Here is a 22,239-nt window from a genome sequence, read left to right as displayed (position 1 = left end):
GCGGGCGCTGGGTTCCGGCGACGGTTGGCTCCTCGGCTGCCACGTTCAGCCGCTCGGAGTAAGGCGGCTCTGGTGACCTCCCAGATACGACGACACCTGTTCAGATGGGTCTGCACGGAGGGAACTGCCACTTCCGACTGCTGAGCAGGAAAGAGCGGCGGCTGGTAACCCAGAGACGCCTCGAAGGGGGAGAGGCCGGTGGCGGAGCTGACCAGGGAGTTGATGGCGTACTCGACCCAGGGGAGGAACCGACTCCAGGAGGATGGTCTCCTGGCTGCCACACAACGGAGCGCAGACTCCACGCTCTGGTTCATCCTCTCAGTCTGTCCGTTTGTCTGTGGGTGATAACCAGAGGAAAGACTGACAGAGGCGCCCAACCCCTTGTAAAATGCTCGCCATACCTGGGAGATGAACTGGGGTCCTCTGTCCGAGACGACGTCCTGGGGGAGACCCTGAAGCCGGAACACGTGGCTCGTCAGGAGGTCCGCCGTCTCCAACGCCGAAGGGAGTTTAGGGAGGGCCACCAGGTGCACCCCTTTACTGAAACGGTCCACTACCGTTAGTATCACCGTCTTCCCCTGGGAGGGCGGAAGTCCAGACACAAAGTCCAATGCCACGTGGGACCAGGGACGGCTAGGAACTGGAAGGGGCTGCAGTAGCCCTGCGGGAGCCCGGTGAGAGGCCTTGCTGCGGGCACAAACGGGGCAGGCCAGTACAAAGTCCTTTACCTCGTTCCTCATAGTAGGCCACCAGAAACGGCGAGCCAGAAAGGTGAAGGTGCGGTGGACGCCAGGATGGCAGGCAAACTGGCTAGCATGTCCCCACTGAAGCACCCGGGACCTGACCGACTCCGGAACGAACAGACGGCGTGGGGGCACGCCACTCGGAGCAGGATGGGAGCGCAACGCCTGTCTCACGACTGTCTCGATGCCCCAGGCCACCATGCCAACCACCTTGCCCTTGGGGATGATGGGAACTGACTCCTCAGCAGTCAGGCTCCTCCCTTGGTGTAGTCGGGACAGGGCATCCGCCTTAATGTTGCGGGAACCGGGACGATAGGTCAGAGAAAAATCGAACCGACTGAGGAAGCCGGCCCACCGAGCCTGTCGACCATTGAGACGCTTGGTCGCCCGGATGAAAGTCAAGTTCTTATGATCCGTCCAGATGGTGAACGGCTGCTCAGCCCCCTCCAGCCAATGGCGCCACTCCCCCAGAGCAGCTACCACTGCCAGCAACTCCCGGTTCCCGATGTCGTAGTTCTCCTCAGCAGGAAGGAACCGGCGAGAGAAGAACGCACAGGGATGAACCTTCTGATCCGCCACGGCTCGTTGGGAAAGAACCGCCCCCAAGCCGGTGTCCGAGGCATCCACCTCCACAATGAACTGCCTCTTAGGGTCGGGATGGAGTAGAACTGGGGCGCTGGTGAACCTCCTCTTGAGAGCCAGAAACGCGGCATCGGTAGCTGGGGACCAGATGAACGGCTGGGAGGGAGAGGTCAGCCTGGTGAGAGGTTCCGCCACGATCCATGCTGCTGCAGAAAGTCCAAACAACTATTCATGCTCTTAAAAACCATCCACACTCTTATAAAGCATGGGGGGGGGGGAGGCCTTGCCCACTGTTATCACACTGCTAATTACAAAAGACAGACCATAAAATACTTTAATGTTCCTGGCAAAGGAGGGCAGCATTCGGGTTATCAGCTGGCTCTATTCTCTGAAGAGGGCGTGCGTGCAGGTTTTGGCTTCAGTGGTTTGCGGTTTCTTTTGTCGCTCGCACGCTTCACTCGGGCCAGACCATGGGGCTCTGTCGCTTTTTCATATCGGTCTGCGGTTGTGGATATAAAAACTCTAAACTCAATTAATCACAGCACCATGAATACAACTCTAGCTGCCTGCCAGGTCTGATCTTTTTTTTTTTTTTTTTTTTTACTTCTGTTAATGTTTGTAAAAGAAATCTTGACGTTGCTTCATTTAAAAAAAAAAAAAAAACTTAAGTTTGTTTCTTAGGTACAGCAATGATGTTCCTGGGTCAATGTGACCCGGTGAATGTTGAATCATCCAAAAGTTGTAATAAATAAAATAAAATCCTAATAAACCAACACCAATACTAACAATTCTATCAGTTTTTAGTTATTCACCCCTCCATAGATCAGAGTTCAATCAGGATAACTGACTCGTTTTAATGAAAAACACATGTTCAAACTATTTTTTAGGTACATTGGAAAAATCTAGATATAAATTGTTTATTAAGCATATTGTGCATATTGTTTGGCAAGACAAATGGGAATGTATCGTGAAGGAAAATGAGATTAGCTTTGTGTAATTAAAACTCCAAAACGTTATTACGCAAGCTGTTATGGTTTGTCTCTGACCCCAAGCGCACGACAACAGCAAGGTTTAGTTCTAGCCGAACACACGGCGTAGTTTATTGAGCACAACAAGTCACTTAGAAAAGAAACACAAAAAAACTCAAAGTGTCCCCTTAGTCCACGGGTGATCGAACCCCAAAAAATCCAAGAAAATACTCCACACAAAAAAGTCAGCAAAGACACGAGGGAAAGTTCAGTGACGACACAAGGAGGAAAGTCCACGGACATCATGGCACGAACTCGCAACGTCAACACAGACAGTCCTGATCTTTATCCCCCCGAATACAACGAGCTGACGAGCTGCAGCCGTGGGACGAGCTGAGTGGCTTCAGGTGTGAGTTGGAGCTCACCTGGCTTGTCCCCGCCTCCAAGCCCGTAGCTCCCTGGCAGCGCGCTCTGAGGTACCGGGTGTCACTGTGTGAACGGGCTGAGGAGGGAGTCCGGCTGGCTGAGTCCTGACAATACCCCCCCCTCTACGGGAGCCACCTGGCGACTTGCCAGGCTTCTCGGGATGGGCCTGATAAAAGTCAGTCAACAGTCCTGGGTCCATGATGAGCTGGCGGGACACCCAGCTTCGTTCCTCCGGACCATAGCCCACCCAGTCCACCAGAAACTGGTACCCACGTCCTCGTCGGCGAACATCCATCAGTCGGCGAACCTTCCACTGAGGGTGCCCATCTACGATCTTAGGGGGAGGTGGAACTGGGGCAGGAGGCATCAGGGGACTGTGGGAGACAGGTTTAATTCGCGACACATGGAACACTGGATGGATCCTCATGGAGGTTGGAAGTCTCAGCCTCACCGCTGCAGGACTGAGCACCCTTGTGATCTCAAAGGGTCCAACGAACCGGGGATCCAGCTTCTTAGCGGTTGACTGCAGGGGAAGATCCTTGGAGGACAGCCAAACCTTCTGCCCCAGTTGGTATGCGGGCGCTGGGTTCCGGCGACGGTTGGCTCCTCGGCTGCCACGTTCAGCCGCTCGGAGTAAGGCGGCTCTGGTGACCTCCCAGATACGACGACACCTGTTCAGATGGGTCTGCACGGAGGGAACTGCCACTTCCGACTGCTGAGCAGGAAAGAGCGGCGGCTGGTAACCCAGAGACGCCTCGAAGGGGGAGAGGCCGGTGGCGGAGCTGACCAGGGAGTTGATGGCGTACTCGACCCAGGGGAGGAACCGACTCCAGGAGGATGGTCTCCTGGCTGCCACACAACGGAGCGCAGACTCCACGCTCTGGTTCATCCTCTCAGTCTGTCCGTTTGTCTGTGGGTGATAACCAGAGGAAAGACTGACAGAGGCGCCCAACCCCTTGTAAAATGCTCGCCATACCTGGGAGATGAACTGGGGTCCTCTGTCCGAGACGACGTCCTGGGGGAGACCCTGAAGCCGGAACACGTGGCTCGTCAGGAGGTCCGCCGTCTCCAACGCCGAAGGGAGTTTAGGGAGGGCCACCAGGTGCACCCCTTTACTGAAACGGTCCACTACCGTTAGTATCACCGTCTTCCCCTGGGAGGGCGGAAGTCCAGACACAAAGTCCAATGCCACGTGGGACCAGGGACGGCTAGGAACTGGAAGGGGCTGCAGTAGCCCTGCGGGAGCCCGGTGAGAGGCCTTGCTGCGGGCACAAACGGGGCAGGCCAGTACAAAGTCCTTTACCTCGTTCCTCATAGTAGGCCACCAGAAACGGCGAGCCAGAAAGGTGAAGGTGCGGTGGACGCCAGGATGGCAGGCAAACTGGCTAGCATGTCCCCACTGAAGCACCCGGGACCTGACCGACTCCGGAACGAACAGACGGCGTGGGGGCACGCCACTCGGAGCAGGATGGGAGCGCAACGCCTGTCTCACGACTGTCTCGATGCCCCAGGCCACCATGCCAACCACCTTGCCCTTGGGGATGATGGGAACTGACTCCTCAGCAGTCAGGCTCCTCCCTTGGTGTAGTCGGGACAGGGCATCCGCCTTAATGTTGCGGGAACCGGGACGATAGGTCAGAGAAAAATCGAACCGACTGAGGAAGCCGGCCCACCGAGCCTGTCGACCATTGAGACGCTTGGTCGCCCGGATGAAAGTCAAGTTCTTATGATCCGTCCAGATGGTGAACGGCTGCTCAGCCCCCTCCAGCCAATGGCGCCACTCCCCCAGAGCAGCTACCACTGCCAGCAACTCCCGGTTCCCGATGTCGTAGTTCTCCTCAGCAGGAAGGAACCGGCGAGAGAAGAACGCACAGGGATGAACCTTCTGATCCGCCACGGCTCGTTGGGAAAGAACCGCCCCCAAGCCGGTGTCCGAGGCATCCACCTCCACAATGAACTGCCTCTTAGGGTCGGGATGGAGTAGAACTGGGGCGCTGGTGAACCTCCTCTTGAGAGCCAGAAACGCGGCATCGGTAGCTGGGGACCAGATGAACGGCTGGGAGGGAGAGGTCAGCCTGGTGAGAGGTTCCGCCACGACACTGTAGTTCCGGATGAACCTCCGGTAGAAGTTGGCAAACCCGAGGAAGCTCTGCAACTCCTTTCGCGACGTGGGGTTCGGCCAGTCCACCACAGCCTGGATCTTGCGGGGGTCGGCCCGAGTCTGACCCTTCTCCACAACGAAGCCCAAGTAGTCGACAGAGGTTGAGTGGAATCGGCACTTCTCAGCCTTGACGAAGAGCCGGTTAAGGAGGAGACGCTTGAGCACCCGGCGGACGTGCTGGACATGATCCTCGAGGGTCCTGGAGAAGACCAGGATGTCGTCGAGGTAAACGACCACAAACTCGTCCAGCATGTCGCGGAGCACGTCGTTCATGAGCGCCTGGAATACCGCCGGGGCGTTGGTAAGGCCGAACGCCATTACCCGGTACTCGTAGTGACCTCGGGGTGTCTTGAAGGCGGTCTTCCACTCGTCCCCCTTCCTGATTCGAACCAGGTGGTAGGCACTCCGGAGATCCAGCTTGGTGAAGATGGTAGCCTGGGTGAGGGGCTCAAGGGTGGAACTCATGAGGGGGAGGGGGTACTTGTTCTTGACCGTTATGTCGTTCAGTTGGCGATAGTCAATACAGGGTCGGAGGCCCCCATCCTTCTTCTTCACGAAGAAGAAGCCCGCTGCCACCGGGGAGGACGACGGCCGAATGAGCCCTGCTGCCACTGACTCCGATATGTACTCGTCCATCGAAGCCTTCTCCGGAATAGACAGGCTGTACAGCCGACTGCTGGGAAGGGAAGCCCCAGGGCGGAGGTCAATTGCACAGTCGTACGGCCTATGTGGAGGGAGCGACTGAGCCCGGGTCTTGCTGAAAACCTCTCCCAGATCGTGGTACTCCGGAGGAATAGAGGAAACGTCCGGGGGAGGGACACTGGGGATTGGTCGGGGTAACGGGCTGGGGGCTGCCTGTAGACACTGGGCGTGGCAGGAGGAACTCCATTCCAGTATCATCCCAGAGGACCAGGCAATGTGTGGCTCATGCTGTACAAACCAGGGGTGCCCTAGGATCACAGGGGCCAGTGGGGACTGGATCAGGTAGAACTTGCGGTTCTCCACATGGTTTCCCGCCACAGTGAGGGAGATGGGACGGGTGCTCTGGGTGATGCGGGCCAGATGGCGGTTGTCCAGTGCAAAGGCCTCTACGGGCTCCTCCAGTGCTTCTAGCGGGATGTTAGCCTGGGCAGCGAACTCCGAGTCCAGGAAACACTCATCCGCCCCAGAATCGAGGAGGGCCCCCACTGTAATCCTCTGATCCGCCCAGGCCAGGGTGACGCTAATCCGCCGGCTCGGTGGTGCAGGACTACGGGAACAGGAAAGGTGACTCACTAGGATCTCCCGAGGTCCTGGTGAGCCTAATCTTTTGGCCGGGTGGGGCAGCCGCTGATGCGATGTCCCTTCTGGCCACAGTAGAGACACAGGCCTGCCCTGAATCGGGCCTCCCGTTCGGTTGGGCTAAGGCGCATGCGTCCCAGCTGCATGGGTTCCTCGCCAGTCGTCGTCTGTGATGAGGGCAGGACGGGAGTAGGGGGAGTAGGTTGAGCTACGGCGAGGGTCCTCTCCTGTGTGCTGGGTCTGTGGGGGGTGGGAAGGACTCGCTCCCGCCTCCTCTCACAGAGGCGTCCATCGATGCGGATGGCGAGGTTGATGAGGTCATCAAGGGAAGAGGACTCCTCCCGTGTGGCTAGCTGGTCTCTCACCGCCTCGCTGAGCCCCCTCCGGAAGGTGACCCGAAGCGCAGGATCGTTCCACCCACTCTCCGCAGCGGCCAACCTGAACTCCACCGAGTAGTCCGCCACTCTGCCACCACCCTGTTGGATACTGCTCAACCGGGCACCGGGGTCCTGACCACTGGCTGGATGATGGAACACCTTACGTAGCTCTGCCACAAACTCCCTATAGGAGAGACAGAAGCTGGCACCCATGGCCCAGGAAGCGGTAGCCCACTGGGCTGCCCGGCCGGCGAGCAGGTTAATCACATACGCGACTCGAGCGGTGTCAGAGGTGAACCTGCTAGGCTGGTGAGCGAAAACCAACTCACACTGCATGATGAAGGTGGCACAAGTCTCAAAATCACCCTCGAACGGTCGGGGGCTGGAGAGGCTAGGCTCCCGTGGTACTGGGTTGGAAACCGCAGGGTTAACCGGAGAGGGATACACAGGGGGCGGGTTCACAGGCTGGTTCAGCGGCTGGGTGGTGAGGGCCATCGTCAACGCCCGCAGCTGTAGCAGGATCTCGGCTTGTTGGTCTGCCGATGCCGCCTGCTGACGAGTCAGGATCTCCACAGAAGCGTGGAGCGGCTGGACCTGGGCTTGGAGGTTCTGCACGGCAATGGAGGCCGCCTCCAGCTGGTGAGAGTGGGTGTTGGTCAGATGCAGCTGCCTACTAAGGGCAACCTGAACAGAGCTGGACAATCCACTCTCTGTGTCGGCTGGGGTCGTCATGGCGAGTTCGTACTGTTATGGTTTGTCTCTGACCCCAAGCGCACGACAACAGCAAGGTTTAGTTCTAGCCGAACACACGGCGTAGTTTATTGAGCACAACAAGTCACTTAGAAAAGAAACACAAAAAAACTCAAAGTGTCCCCTTAGTCCACGGGTGATCGAACCCCAAAAAATCCAAGAAAATACTCCACACAAAAAAGTCAGCAAAGACACGAGGGAAAGTTCAGTGACGACACAAGGAGGAAAGTCCACGGACATCATGGCACGAACTCGCAACATCAACACAGACAGTCCTGATCTTTATCCCCCCGAATACAACGAGCTGACGAGCTGCAGCCGTGGGACGAGCTGAGTGGCTTCAGGTGTGAGTTGGAGCTCACCTGGCTTGTCCCCGCCTCCAAGCCCGTAGCTCCCTGGCAGCGTGCTCTGAGGTACCGGGTGTCACTGTGTGAACGGGCTGAGGAGGGAGTCCGGCTGGCTGAGTCCTGACACAAGCACACACAATCATTTCACTATAGCTGTTTATTCTTGTTCAGGGTCACATAGAGGTTAGATTGGAAAAATCTAGATATAAATTGCATTAGTCTACCATAACATGTATTTTCTCCTACATTTTATTTGCATTTGACATTGATTACACTAAATAAGGTAAACAGAAGAAGTTTTATACACAAAAAGTACGTACAAATATTGTTCCTAGATTCTCAAACTTTGAAAACGGTCAATTTGACCGGCAACATAACAGGAGGGTTAACTGAAATTGTTTAACTCAGGAGATGACGAGTTTCACCCAAATATATACATGACAGCGATAGTTGAATTAATTACAATTTTCAAAGCTATTTGAGGCAACATTTTAAATTGTGCCTCCCAAGGGGAAACCGTTCCCCAATAAAAAAAGTTGGATTTTATTTCTATTTCATTTCCTGCCGGCGTCCCTTTACCTTCCCTGCTACCATGACCTCAACAAAAGCATTGACGCAAGTGTAAATCCAACCGTAGAAATGAAATCTCAGATGATTTACAAAACATCTTTGTTTAATCAAAGCACTAATGAGTGCACACCAGTGTGAACCACTACTAAGTGTCAGTGGATCGATATGAACCCTGGGCGAGTCTTTAAACTGTCACTGCTGTTTGCTCACATGAGATTACATGGAAATGTGCACATATAGTGCATTGAGGTTTTGATCTGACCTTCCATTTAGATTACATTTCAACACGCACACATTTCCATGTAAATTAAATGCACCTTATCTGGTTAAAAATGTTGACGTCACCCAGAAGTATTCCATCACCATCCAACCTGCAGGTGGAGCCCAGGCTGGATCCACACCATCAAGACCATCTGGTCATTTGCAGTTTGAAGCCTCTACACAGCGTCAGATCTCCTGTCACTTATCAGCAACAACTCACACAGTTTGGGGTGTGTGTGAAGCAGGACCACCCTGACCTGGGACAGAAAGCTTTGGAGCAGCGACTACCGTTTGCCTCCACATATCTACGTGAGGCCTCCTTCTCTGCAACTGTGATCAAAGCGAAGCAAAGAAACAGACTGTGCCTGGAGAAGAGCTTGATCACAGCAGTCGCCTCCCTGTCACCAAGACTGACAAAGATCATCAGTGAAGCACAAGCACACGTTTCTCACTAAAATGTAAGTGCAAAAGCACTCAGTTCAATGCAACAATGCAATATTCAGTTTCTATAGTTCAATAAATCAGACACTGATGGCACAGCGCTGTGTATTACTTCTTAACCAAAAATGATTTGCTTTGGTTTGGGGGTACTTGGCTGAAAACATTTTTCACAGGGGGTACATCACTGAAAAAAGGTTGAGAACCACTGGACTAAAGCATGGAACATTTTTAAAACAAAAATCACACAAAAATCAAAATGTTTGACTTCCGGTACCATTTAGAGCATAGTCCCAGGAGACTTTCTTTTCAGTTTACATGTTTTACATATGCCTACCAAGTTTCATAAATGTAGGTGAAACGTAGCGCTGGGGCTGCTTAAATTAATATTTGTAGGGGGCGCTATCGAGCCATATTGTCATTCTGAAGCATTACAATCGTATCAGGTAACTACGTATTTGACTTTAAATGTGTGTGCTAAGTTAAGTTACATTTTGAGCATGTTACATTGGTTTATTCGGTCACGGCAAAGGATCAAACTTCGCCGCCCTTCAACGAATCCATACAATCTTCAAGGTGAACCATTATCGAGGTCTTAAGTCTATTCTGACACATTTTGAGAGGGATCTGATTAATCTGTGAGGAGAAGGGTATAAAAGTAGAAAACATGTAACTTAATGTTGCCACTAGGTGGCGCTATGACTAGAATGCAAAATTATCATATCGATGTCTTCAGGGTCAGTATGTCATGACATGAGAAATATGGAGCAGATTACATAATGTATGGCCGAGTTATAACAATTTCCATTTTCATGGCGAATGGTGTTGTTTGCCGTTGCGACCTACGCACATAGTTTTATATTTTTTAAATCCTTTTATAACTTTTCATGGCTAAGGTCTCTAGAACACATAGCCCGATTTTGGAATGAATCGGGTTTAATCTCTAGGAGGAGTTTGCTGTTTTACAACTCCCAAAAATTTGAAAAAACATGTAAAAAGGCTAAAAATGGCGATATTGAGTGATTGACTGCAGCGCCCCCTAATGTTCGAATATTATGAAGAAATTAGGGAACGTTAAGGGATTCAATGTGGACATATGCTAGCAATTTGGTGAAGATAGGCCAAGTGATTTGGAAGTTATGTGTCTTTAAATATTAGGCCACACCCCTTAGAAGTTCATTGGCCCATATCCTCTGAACGCAATGACAAGCTTTTGATAACATTTGATGACATTGAACCAATAATCAACCACAGCAAGTTCCGTAAGAATCGGACCCAGCGTTTAGGAGACAATGGAAACGTGTTTTTTACAAAATTCAAAATGGCGGAAAATCTAAGTAGGCGCATTTTATGGCCACCATTGACTTTTTTGTAGAGCAGGTCCAAGTGGAGATGTGTACCAAATTTCAAGTCAATCAGTCCTTGTTAGCAAAAAGCGTGGGCTTTCTGCCTCAAGGGGGCGCTATAGAGACATTCCGGTATATCCAAATGCGAGTTTGCCAAAATGTTGTGTTTTTCACCAGTCCTGATATGCATGTCAATCTTAACAACTTTTGGGATATGATAATGCCCCCAAAAGGGCAACATTCCTTATAGAAAATAATAATTCCTAGAAAAACAATAGGTTCCTCTACGACGAAGTAGAGGAACCTAAATATATAAAATACAATACAAGGACACAGGTACTATTACTGCAGTTAAAAAGTCACTTGTGGTTAAAAAACATACAAACACTTGTTCCAATGTTTCCAGAAACAGGAACAATACCTTGTATCACTCTGTGTTGGCTCAGTTAAGACTTTTATAATTACATTTACAATCGCAGCAGATTAAGAATGCCAGCATTCACAGTGTGTGTTTGTGTGTGCTCACATGTGTAAAAGAGCAGATGACGGTTTATTTATCTGCTTTTTCTTTCTTTTTTCTTTTTTCAAAAGAGCATCTCTGCACAACTTGTGAAATTGCTTTTCACCCGTAACACCGCTGACCTCAAAGTGTTTGTTTCCTGAAGCTCATCTCCGATGTACTTAAAGGGATACTGTATTCCTTCTACGGAATTTATGTCAAAAGGTGTATTTCAGCTACTGAGCAAAGAGAAATGTGTCTAAATTACCCAATAAAGTCCGCTGCTATCTCTCCTCTCAGTGTACAGTGGGCGGGGACTTTGACTTCAACCCGGCGCCCTCTGACCCCTCCGTAGATTTGCTGCTGGTGGCCGGCGGCGTCGGGATCAACCCCTCGTACTCAACCCTGTTGCACACAGCCAGTCTGCTGCATCTCAACCAGGCCTCTGGTGGGCGGGACTACAAGATCGGCTCTGCTCACCTCTGCTACAGCGCCAAGAACACCCAGGAACTGCTCTTCAAGGTATCTTCACAGGAAGTTTAGGACACTGATTTTTGTAACTCCTGGATATCTCTGCGACCTGCACACGCAACAGTGTCCACATGTATGACTGGAATATATGGGCGGGTGTGTAAGGACCTAAACTACCAACCGTCTGTGTTCCCAGAGCTCCATCATCAAGGCATGTGGGGAGTTCCCTGACAAGTTATCCTGTGACCTCCACGTCACGCAACAGAGCACAGATGTCGACCTGCACCTCCAGCCATTTATCAACCATAAGTCATGCCCGTGCACGCACACACCTACACTTTTCTTTGCATGCAGAGACAAAGAAGTGAGTCTTGAAAGATTGATTGACTTCCCTTGTGTCTCCACAGGCGGGAGAATCACAGAAGAGGAGTTGCAGGCTCATGTGGATCCGCAGAGGACTTTGTGTTTCCTGTGTGGGCCCCGGCCCATGATAGAAGCACTTTCAAAAACACTCATGGACTTCGGCCTCCCGAAAGATAGAATCCTCTTCGAGAAATGGTGGTAGAACCTTTTTAGGATTCTCAGAAACCTCCCTCAGGGGAAGGAAGTATGGGGTACGGTGAGACTGGAAGCCAAGTGAAATATTCCAGTGATAAATGAGGAAATTCAACTTCTGATCACTGCAACATGTGTCTGATATGCGCTTGGCCGCTGGGACCGCCCACTTTAAAGTGAGCAGCTGACTCGCAGTAGACCAGAGAGGAGTTTAATTTCTTATAAAGGAGGACTGCGCCGACTGTAAAACCTCAATTTAAGCAAGACATCATTCAGCTCACTGCTGAATATTACAACAAATCTACAACTCTGTGTATGACAGACACATCACTTTTCACAGCTGTTACACATCTTTTGTATCGGATCTCATTTCTAGTATATAATTCAAAATAATTAAGAAGTGATGTTAAGTCTTATCTCAAATTTGAACCTCAATGTTCAGGCAGTAATTTTCCTATGCAAGCAAGTCTTGAAGCAATAATTTGTCCTTTTTCAGAAACATTTCCTTGCCAAGAGTTAGCTGCGTAAAGGCTCAGTGTAAAGTGTCAAAATGACACGGTGTAGATTAATTGGGGGGTTGTGTGTTGAACTATATTTAGGAAATCTCTACACCCAGACTAGATATAATCCGACACATATCAAAATAAAGATTTTGTAAACTTCCAGCTTCATATTTAGCGGACAGATATCTAACTCTTGGCAATTTAAATTTTTTTATGGAATAAAAAATGAATGGGATCCAATGGAGTAAATCTTCTAATCCGCTTAAACTTTTTCAACTTTAAAAGCGTACACTGTCAGCATACTTTCTAGCTAAAGGCACCATTTTACCTTTAAAATGTTGACAAAATCATCAGCTATAACTTCATAATTCAGCTTTTTTTGATAGCTTTTATACTTATTTAACTGTCCCCGTTTTAGTTTTGTGTTTTTCAGGTTGTTTGAGAGTTTTCAATGAGTGTGTGGGGGAAGGCTAGAGCTGTGATGTCATCGCCAGAGGGGAGAGCAGCTTGAGGATCTTGCGAAAAAATGTTTTTTATATATCGTCACTACGGCCACAACTCACTCTTTAGACATTATTTATGGTACAGTAGTAGGGAATCTTGTGCTTGTTTTGTTCCTACTCTAAGATGACTTCCTGGTGGGAGGAGCCGGGACATTCACCTGCTCATCCCAGCCCGTCTGATTGGAGCCTCCAAGAAGGCATCACAGACGTCACTTCCAGGAGTCTCTCTCTCTCTCTCTCTCTCTCTCTCTCTCTCTCTCTCTCTCGCTCTCTCTCATTCTTACAAAAAAGATCAGCTCTTGAAATTAGCGGACCACTACAGTGTTGAACTTCCTAAAAAGTTGAATAAAGATGAATTGTCGGCCACATTAAAGGGTCACCTGTAGAAATTGATACATGTTCAGAGGTAGCTTGCCCCAGGGTGAGCGAGTCAGTCAAAGTCTCCAAGATGGCTCCTGTGTTGACTGGACTTAGTTGGAATTGGTTTGACATTTGAGCAAAACTTTTTTTATTTGTAAGATGCAGGCGGAGGTAGCTGGCTATTACCAGCAGAAGTTAGTAGCCATCCCTAAATCCGATTGTTTAGCCCTCTGGTTTATAGCGAGTCGTGACAGAATACTGATTAGATAAGTTGATCCAGAAAATGGAATCAGTATTTACCCTGATATAAAGTGAGAGATTACTCCGATATAAAAACAGATTTTGTGATGTTTGTGTTAATCTTAACTTGTGCGTGATGCCCCAAATTGTACATATGTGGTTACTGAAGAAAAGGTCTCTGTAATGTGGTTCAAGTCATCGGTGCATTTTATTCATTTATAGACATCAACATTTCGATTGTATCGATGTGCAAGAATCTTACAAAGTCAACAAATTCATTACATGTCTACACTTGGATATTGAAGTGCTTATCAACGCCTCTCACGAGAACGTGCAAACAGGGTTCGACCTCCTGTCAACTTGTCGCCAATGGAGAAGAATGAAACTACCGGTCCTCGAGTCAATAGTGGACCACAGTTGGAAAGCCCTTCTTCTTCACCAATTCATTTACAGCGAGGACGATCTGACGGACAACGACGGAGAGAGAAAGAGAGGAATTGTTTTTATGACGGTGGGGACAACAGGTCTGTAAATGCCATGAAAGCTCAAATAATTATACAAAATATTGTGAAATAAAACGATTATTATTAAATTAGGAGTAACATTCAAAAGGCAAAACAACAACAAGACTCACCTGTCACAGTGAGAAGGCAGCAGACATGATGGCGGCCAGCAGCAGCACAGCTGAGGCCTCTTCAGGACGAGTGGACGGGCTCCGATCTGACCCTGGGCACAAGAAGAGCAACGGTCAAGTCGGCGTTTACGGCAGTGAGAGGACGTAAGAGGAAGCCTGTTGAACCCACGTGCTATTTGCACCGTCTTTAAGGCCGTGGCGGTCCTCTTCGAAGCCGTGTTCTGAGCCTCGCACTTGAGAGTGAGCGATTTCAGCGGGTGATCCACAGTAATGTCGATCACGTTGCCCCTCACAGTCTGACTGTTCACAGACGACACGTAGCGACACGAGGGCAGGCATTCGGCGGTGCACACAAACTTGTACTTTTCCGCTATTTCGATCACGTCGGGGCCTTGGATCTGAACCTGTGATGGACCGGCTGAAAGAAAGATAGAGAGGAGAGGTCATAAATAGCTAATACCTGGTTTAAAAGCTGCATGTGTAATATACTCTCTGTTTATTCATGAAATACTTTTACTGGAAAGGTGTTCTCTTTCAGCCCTGTTGGTAGTGAAACTCGTTCTCTTACATATCACAGCGATGTTTCGAGTGGCGGCGACAAACAGCCCGGACACGCTGTTGATGGCTTTGCAGAGGAGAATTTTGGAGTTGTCCGCCTCCTGAGGAGTGATAGAAATAACATTCCCCTGACCACTTATCCACGGGCCTTTAGCTATCTTCCAGGAGTAGGTGCAAGATGGCCGACAGTAAGAGTGGCAACTGTAGGTGTGGCTCACAGATGGATCCATCAAATCGGGGCCTGCGATGGAAACATTGGCGGGTCCCGCTGAGGTGCGCAAGACAAACACATGAGTCATGGGAAAGCAAAGGCGTTCACAAAGCGCAGAAGTTGTGAATACGCCGTCGTCCAATTATACATACGCCAACTAACGAAATCTCTTTGAAAAATAAAGAAATCAGGTATCACTTACCCAACACTTGCAGTCGCTTTGTTGTCGTGGTGGTCGGCCCGGTATCGCCCCTGGCAACTGTACACGTCACTGTGAGGGCCTCCATCCAGCTGTTGACGGTGAAGGCCAACACGTTTCCTTGCCCCTGGGCACTCTGTCCATCCAGAGACAGAGAAAAGGTGCATTCTTGGCAGTCGGTGTCACATGCAACGCTGCTCGGCACACCCACAGTCACGTAATGCGGACCAACGATTGTACAGTTGATTTCCTCTCCCTCTGAAATAGGCGACAGTCACAATTACCCCTATAACCTAGAGACGGGATTCACGTTTCTTTACAGTAATCATATATCGTAGGGATTTTATTTATTTGTGTGTCTGGAGGTTAGAATTGATACAGATAGCATGTTAGATATAGGTTGTATTGTTTGTTTGAATGTAAAATCACTCACTCTCAATGTCGTCATGTAGTTCAGGTTCCTCTCCGTCTGTACACAGTGCCGGCTGAAGGCCTACGCGGTCAATGGAAACATATTCACTGTTATCTAAATCATTAGTGGCAACTTTTATTGTCCGTTGTCGGCTTTGGAAGCTTCTGAAAGCTACTAAATGGACCTTGAGTTGGGATTGTTTTATCAAGCTGCTGTTTGCGAAGGTCGAGAATGAACTTTGATGCTTGATTTTAAGCTAACGAGAACACAACGTCATAAAAGGGCTGCGCAAGAAGTAATTAGCTAATCGGCTTGCATGTCAACAGGCTCGGGCAAAAGCTCATCCATTGGTGGACCTTTGAATTAACAAAAAAGTGGCAGTGGAAGAAGTATCGCACCAATTAATTAAGCTCATCTGCGTAACTTTTCAAAGAAGAAATAACAACGAATTTGTGTTTGAAATGAAATGTTACATTTAAAAGCCATAAAACGCACCCTCAGTTTATTACGTTCCAGCATTTTGCTGCTACACCTCGACATGCTCTGACCAGTAGCATCGTTTGGCTAATGTTCGCTAACGTTTGCTTACTTAGCTGACATAACTCAGGCTTTGATAGTTTGCTAACTTTACAACTCTTCTTTTTTTATTTGTGCTAGCATGAGGCTTGTATATAAAACATGGGCGTGTGTGTTAAAGTACCATTTTAAAAAAAGGGAAAGGACTAAAATATTTTGAGCTTAAAGTATCTCAACTAATAGCACCTATTATACCGAAAAAATGTGTGTGTATTATATTATTATTATTAATTGTGACTACTTTAAATAGTGTTTTGTAGTTTAATCTACAACAATACATTGTAAACTTTTTAAAAGCAGATTTTTTTAATCTTCATCTTTGAAATAACTAGTAACTAGTAGCTTTCGAATATAGGAAAATGGAGTAGAAAGTATAATATTTACTTCTGAAATGTCGAGGACCAGATGCATAAAGCAACAAAGCAACACAATGGAAAACTTGAGTAAAGTAGCCTACCTGATTTACTGTAATCCATGATCCATTACATTTATAAAAGGTATTATACACAAATTAAAGAGTATTCCCCAATAAAAACACAGTAAAAATGTTTTCCCAACAGCCATTAAAATCAGCACTTACACTGAGCCAATGACCATATTATCACAACTAAAAATCAACTCTTCCACTGGTATTTTAGTTAGAAGGAAAATATTTTAATTACCTGCCAGAAACAGCAGCAACATAAGTCTTTTGAGTTGAATTGAGTGTCCTCCGTATTTCTTTGATACGACGGTAGGCCTATTATCCATTGTCCCCTGTAAAAAAAAAAAAGTACAGCCACCAGGAAATGGACAGCCAGCACTCAGTCAGTCAACATCAGCAGGCAAACCGCTCTTATCAGGGAGCTGATGGCTTTGTTAATTTCCATAGACTGTGAAATTTAGCAGATTTTCCTCAACAACAAATAAACCAATTTATATATATTTACTGGAGGATCTTGGGTCAGTTTTCCAGATAAGACAGTGGGGTAACAGGGCTGCACTCCTCTCGTCTTCAGGCTTCTGTCTCAAGGGAGTGTTTTGGAGATTGTGGGATGGCTTAATGGCGAGGAGACTGACCCAAATAAGGATACGATACAGGTCTGATCACTGTAAAAGGGAACCTGTCCCAGACAAATCGGTGATTTCTTATTTGGAAAACACATTATGTACAACAAAATGTATCATCTTAACTCGGCTACACCGAAAATAAAATGTGGGAATTAGTCATTTTTGTTGACGCAGTTTTCATTGGCTATTTCAAACAGCCTCCCATGCTACCTGCAGTGGTTAATGGTGTGTGTGACAACCTTATAGGCTTCTGTGTTCACAGCCTTCACCTTGTTCCAGGAACAATGTGTGGCCTCGCCCTTTGTTCACGAAATGTGTCTATTATCTGAATAAGTTATCAAAATGCAAACAGACAACAGCCCTGCCACATACTGGATGGACTGACTTTAAAGAGAAGTAGCGTTATGAATTTGAACATGTTGTCTATGGTTGATGGATAAATAATCCCACACACAAACACACTCTTAACAACTGAGCATATCGCATTTATTGGAACTTTAACAAACTAATCGCATCTATTACTCCGACACGAACACAGTCAAAGTCAACAAGAAAATATATATTTTTGGGGGGTGCAGGTGTGTGTACGTGAGCACGATGTGTGTATGTATGTGTGTCTGGTCCTAAAGTGATGTCTCTTTGGAGTCCCTGGGCGGCCTGAAGGTCAGTATCTCTGTGAAAGTGTGACCTGCACAAACACAAAAGAGAGGATTACAAATCAGCCATTATAAATCACGTCTTTGTCCTACTTTCACATCCGAGTTCAACACTTATGGAAATAGTTTTTTTCTTTTAGTTGTATGTATATAGTAAATGACCCCTTCTGTGTATCGTTACGTGTTAAAAGAAGCATCCGGTCCCATCTAAGATCTGCAGTGACCTCCACTGGCAAACAGCCGGCACTGTCACACCACTGAACACACAAAGTGTCTCTTAAAGGAGAGGAGAGCTTTAAACCTGAGCGTTTCAGGTGACCTGATGAATGCAAGTCCAATATTCACTCTCCTTTCAGCCCCGTTCACCGACTCCCTGAGGGAAATATCCACTCTGCTGATTGGTGGAGGTAAAGTTCACTGGGTGTATCAGAACATGTTCACAAAAAGTAAGGTTGGTGAGAGTGAACTAAAACATTGTAGACAATGCAGGCCTTAAAAAACACAAAACAGCGCACTTAAAAAGTGCTCCGTACAGCTGAGGGGAACTGCCCCTCCCCCCTCACTTACGTTTCCACTGGTCCAGCGGCAGGTCTGTGTTGTCCATGGTCTGATCATAAGGCAGCGCCTCACTCTCCTCCTCAGCCTCTCCGTACTCGCTGAAGAAAGGCAGGTCGAGCGTCTCCGAGGCGCTCACCCTCCGCTCCGGGTCCAGGAGCAGCATCTTTTCCAGGACGCACACCGCTGCGTTCCACACATACATGTCAAGGTCAGCACGACTGGGTTTAGTGCCACCCGACACCTGGCTGAGCTGAGAGAGCACAGAGCTGTACTTACCATTTGAGCTAGCTTTGGAGAAAAGGGAGTGCAAGTCTTTTTTTGGCACCTTTGGCAGACTTCTGATGTAGTTTTTGGCCTGTCGAGAGAGGAAGTGAATGGAAGGATGACAAAGGTTGCTGGGCCATGGGACTTTTAGAGAGAAGTCGTGTATGAAGATTTTGTTCTGATACTTATTGTCGTTATATTGACCATTTCATAGCCAAAGGTTATCTCTGAGGCTTGAGTGAGTAAACTACAAACTACCAGCTTTCAACTTTTTACGGCCAGCGAGTGCATCCAGTGTATGTTTATTGTGTAATTCCAACCCCGAGGTACGACTTACGTCTTGGCTGTGTAGCTTCACAACAAAGTCAGCCGCTGGGGTTCCTGTAATCTTCATGATTTCTCGGAGCTGGTCCAGGTCTGGCAGTCGCTGTGGTCAAGAATCATCTTGTTCAATGGGTTTTTACCTTTCAAACATGAGCTTTCTTTCCCATTCATAAGGCGTTAGTGTAAACATGTGCAGACAGTGAAAACAGGAAAATAGGTAATTAGATGATTTAATGACGACAGTCAAGGATACGATCGCTCCCTTTGAACAGCGGCTTCCCCAGCACCATCTCTGCCATGATACAACCTGCCGACCAAATATCCACTGCAAGGAGAGAGAAAAACGTCAGCTTTCTCTTTGCCTTTTCCTCCACCCCCGATGACACAAAACGTGACGAGGGTTTACCAGTTTGTGTGTAGTGCATCCAGTTGAGGATAACCTCGGGCGCTCGGTACCAGCGCGTCACGACGTAGCCGGTCATTTCCGCGTCGGCCTGCCTCGCCAGGCCAAAGTCAAGAATCTGAAGCAGGAAGTGGGAGGGACAAGTTGCTTTGAAATGTGAACGTGTATGGGATGTTCACATTAAAACGGCTTGATGTTAAGCTAAAGTACCTTTAGCTCACAGTCCGGGTTGATGGCTAAATTTCCAGGTTTAAGGTCCTGGAGAAGAAGATCAAGAGAACAGGTATACAGTGAGTTATAGAAGTCATCAGAATGCAGAATCTGTAATACGTTAACACCTAGAGACATAAGGTCACTAAATATGTCAGGAAATTCATCCATAAATGTTTTTTAATGAAATCATCAATATAAAACGAAACAAGACAGCGCACCGCTCTGGCTTAGGTTTACAAAGACGTGGAAATAAGCGCACAGAGCAAAGCTCCCTGTGTGGGAATCGGGATGAATGGGATCGATTGTGAAAAAGAGCAACACCCCCACCCCCAAAACTCATCGTCTGAAAGGTCAAAGGTCACGCACCCTGTGGATGATCCCTGCAGAGTGGATGTACTGAGGAGAGAGGAGACACAGATCAGCAACTTGGGCTCAACGAGCCTCCCTTGGAGGAGACGTGGTCACCACGTTTAACACATATTCTTTCACCTTCAGTCCCTTCAGCATCTGATAGACGAGGAACTGCACCCTGTCCTCGGATAATCTCTCCAGCTTCATCAGCTTGCCGAGGTCAGTGCCCATGAACGGCATCACCAGGTAACTGCAGGGACGAGAGAGGAGGAGTCGGATCACTCCCGGGGAAGAGCAACCCGTTTTATACTCGGCAGCACTCGGGAACTTACAAGTCACGCAAGCGGTCCAACGCGATCTCAGCGGTGAAAACATCCATCAGCCCAATTACCTAATCAGGAGAAATGAAAGCAAAGAGGTACGCTTCATGCTGGAGTCCTATTCCCCTTGTTTACAAAAAAAACATCAACACAGAAGACGCATTGTGCCACTTTAAAATACGTGTCCCTCTTACGTTTTCGTGCTTCATGTGTTTGAGGAGTCGCAACTCCCTGTACGCCCTTTTGGCAAAAAGTTTAGACTGGAAGGGCCGATGGAGTTTCTTGATGGCCACCTGCGTCCCCATCCGGCGGTCCCATGCTGAACTGAAACAGACACGTACACATGTACCACTAGTCATTCAAAAGACAGCCTGTGCAGGTTCAATTTCACCTCCGGAAACTTAATTGTGTCCAAATTCCATCACGGTAGGCGTTTGAACATGTCTATAAGGAAATCTACCAAGTGTAATTAATAGTATCTAAATGGAACAGTGCCCCATTAAGGATATTAATTACACCTGTGCCTTCTTTTTTGCGATGACAAGAAACATTGTCTGCTGACTGTTTGAGACTGAAGACAATGTAGTGGTTCTATAAACCCTTAACTCGGGCTCTTTGACTTGTCCCAACAATGAGCATGGGGGGGTTCTCTTTGTTGACCCTTTGCCATACAACACAATGCACAGAGAGGCCCTGCAGAGCCAGCTGTGTGGTGATACTGATGACCAACATAGCCCACACCAGCAGTACTGCTGCTGCAAGAATAGTAATAGTAATAGATTACTCAGGTAGAAGTAAAAGCCACTGGAATAAAAAGAGGTAAGGGTAGCTCATTAAATGATCTAACATGGTACTTTTTGTATTACTTTAGGTGCATTGTTTGTCTCTCGTGCATTGAGAAGAGGGTCAGTTTATTGTGGTTTATTTATGTGCAATACTTAATATACTACTAGACTTAATACTTCGACAGAGCCACTGCAGTATACCTCAGTGCTGCATGCAAATACAAAATTACAAAAGGAGGTGTTTTGGGTCAATTCATTGAACAGTCCGACATGCCACAAATCCTATGGTCAATCAGCTGCCATCGCAATTCCACCAAGACTTCGCTGATCTGTAAAGCCGATGTTTCACTTACCACACCGTCCCGTAGGCTCCGGTTCCGACCTGCTTCAGGTCCCGGTACCTCTCCGGAACCTCCCACGCGGTTCTGTTTACCTCCTGTTGGTAGTATCCCGTCCTGGACCGCACAGCCATACCGTACGGACTAGTCGAGGCTGAGGTCAGGATGTGGGTCCGCTCATGGGAACCAACTGACAACTTTGTTTTGTTTATTTCAAAGCGCCCAAAGACGCGCTGTCCGTCCGGCAGAGGAGAGCTTTGGTGCGGCGCAAATTCCTCCAGATAATCCAGCGACCACTTGAGCGCTTTGAGGGGTATCCACCCCCAACACACACACACACACACACACACACACACGCACACGCACGCACACACACGCACACACACACGCACACACACACACACACACGCACACACACACACACACACACACACACACACACACACACACACACACACACACACACACACACACAAGCACACGCATTGTTAGTCATGGCTCCATGGCAGTATATGGGTGTGTCTACAATGTGTGTGTGTGTGTGTGTGTGGGTGGGTGGGTGGGGGGGGGGGGGGGGGGGTGGGGGGGGGAAGCCACTGAACATCTGCCCACCCTAAGGTCCATTTATAGGCCTACCCTATATTACTCCTGTAATATAATGACGTGCATGCAAGTTGGCAAACTAGCCTGTAACTTTGCATTAATGATCATCATAGAATGCCATTAGAAATGTGTCCACGTTGCTTAATAATCGGTTTAAATTGATTGATTGATTTCCTTTGGTGTCATCACAATGTTACTATACTATACGGTACTATACTACTATATTATATTTCACTTCTATATTACACTTTACTATACTATTCTAGACTAAATGCTACGCTATGATACTACGCTTCATACTATTCTATTACAATTACTATTGTATACTATTCTATTCGACATTATACAATGCTGTACTATACTATTGTATTATGCTATACCATACTGACTGGACTATTGTATA

General features: G+C 48.1%; 3 protein-coding genes across 5 annotated transcripts; 1 reads left to right on the top strand and 2 right to left on the bottom strand.

Annotated features, from left to right (window-relative positions):
- The first annotated feature begins 8,537 nt into the window (after positions 1–8,537).
- LOC117726502 (oxidoreductase NAD-binding domain-containing protein 1-like) lies at positions 8,538–11,785 on the top strand. Its single transcript, XM_034526819.1, has 4 exons — positions 8,538–8,903; positions 11,050–11,271; positions 11,417–11,525; positions 11,628–11,785. The coding sequence occupies exons 1-4, from the start codon at positions 8,538–8,540 to the stop codon at positions 11,783–11,785; spliced, it is 855 nt and encodes a 284-aa protein (XP_034382710.1).
- A 1,780-nt stretch (positions 11,786–13,565) lies between these two features.
- Positions 13,566–17,378, bottom strand: LOC117726296. 2 transcript variants are annotated; one of them, XM_034526495.1, is made up of 8 exons: positions 16,901–17,378; positions 16,634–16,727; positions 15,417–15,476; positions 14,987–15,241; positions 14,584–14,841; positions 14,185–14,433; positions 14,016–14,107; positions 13,566–13,844 (listed from the first exon to the last, which is right to left on the bottom strand). In XM_034526495.1, exons 2-7 carry the CDS (start codon positions 16,719–16,721, stop codon positions 14,019–14,021), a joined length of 999 nt encoding a protein of 332 aa, XP_034382386.1. In that variant the 5' UTR covers positions 16,722–16,727; positions 16,901–17,378; the 3' UTR covers positions 13,566–13,844; positions 14,016–14,018. The 2 variants fall into 2 exon arrangements, with proteins under 2 accessions (XP_034382386.1, XP_034382385.1); XM_034526494.1 differs by having other exon boundaries at positions 16,634–17,378.
- A 107-nt stretch (positions 17,379–17,485) lies between these two features.
- Positions 17,486–21,721, bottom strand: mapk12b (mitogen-activated protein kinase 12b). 2 transcript variants are annotated; one of them, XM_034526493.1, is made up of 12 exons: positions 21,249–21,721; positions 20,305–20,434; positions 20,123–20,181; positions 19,929–20,040; positions 19,806–19,835; positions 19,437–19,484; positions 19,230–19,344; positions 19,077–19,148; positions 18,837–18,916; positions 18,512–18,590; positions 18,245–18,418; positions 17,486–17,709 (listed from the first exon to the last, which is right to left on the bottom strand). In XM_034526493.1, the coding sequence occupies exons 1-12, from the start codon at positions 21,365–21,367 to the stop codon at positions 17,645–17,647; spliced, it is 1,083 nt and encodes a 360-aa protein (XP_034382384.1). In that variant the 5' UTR covers positions 21,368–21,721; the 3' UTR covers positions 17,486–17,644. The 2 variants fall into 2 exon arrangements, with proteins under 2 accessions (XP_034382384.1, XP_034382382.1); XM_034526491.1 differs by having other exon boundaries at positions 19,077–19,344; positions 21,249–21,647.
- Positions 21,722–22,239: the final 518 nt, after the last annotated feature.

Source organism: Cyclopterus lumpus, chromosome 23 (genome assembly GCF_009769545.1).
Source record: "Cyclopterus lumpus isolate fCycLum1 chromosome 23, fCycLum1.pri, whole genome shotgun sequence".
In the NCBI taxonomy this organism is placed as follows: domain Eukaryota; kingdom Metazoa; phylum Chordata; class Actinopteri; order Perciformes; family Cyclopteridae; genus Cyclopterus; species Cyclopterus lumpus.
Note: the sequence above shows the minus strand (reverse complement) of the source record. Positions and strands in the feature narration are given on the sequence as shown.

What these genes read in the sequence shown, in the direction of transcription:
- mapk12b (XM_034526491.1), bottom strand. Translation starts at nt 21,367, where the DNA reads ATGGCTGTGCGGTCCAGGACGGGATACTACCAACAGGAGGTAAACAGA. An exon ending in TTGGACCGCTTGCGTGACTT is followed by an intron (nt 20,041 to 20,122) that starts GTAAGTTCCCGA and finishes TCGTCCCTGCAG; the next exon opens with TTACCTGGTGATGCCGTTCA. An exon ending in GCCGCTGGACCAGTGGAAAC is followed by an intron (nt 17,710 to 18,244) that starts GTAAGTGAGGGG and finishes GTGTTTGTGCAG; the next exon opens with GTCACACTTTCACAGAGATA.
- LOC117726296 (XM_034526494.1), bottom strand. Translation starts at nt 16,721, where the DNA reads ATGGATAATAGGCCTACCGTCGTATCAAAGAAATACGGAGGACACTCA. An exon ending in ACTACATGACGACATTGAGA is followed by an intron (nt 15,242 to 15,416) that starts GTGAGTGATTTT and finishes CGCCTATTTCAG; the next exon opens with AGGGAGAGGAAATCAACTGT. An exon ending in TCGAAACATCGCTGTGATAT is followed by an intron (nt 14,434 to 14,583) that starts GTAAGAGAACGA and finishes TCTTTCTTTCAG; the next exon opens with CCGGTCCATCACAGGTTCAG.
- LOC117726502 (XM_034526819.1), top strand. Translation starts at nt 8,538, where the DNA reads ATGTTGACGTCACCCAGAAGTATTCCATCACCATCCAACCTGCAGGTG. An exon ending in CCCAGGAACTGCTCTTCAAG is followed by an intron (nt 11,272 to 11,416) that starts GTATCTTCACAG and finishes CTGTGTTCCCAG; the next exon opens with AGCTCCATCATCAAGGCATG. An exon ending in CCTCCAGCCATTTATCAACC is followed by an intron (nt 11,526 to 11,627) that starts ATAAGTCATGCC and finishes GTGTCTCCACAG; the next exon opens with GCGGGAGAATCACAGAAGAG.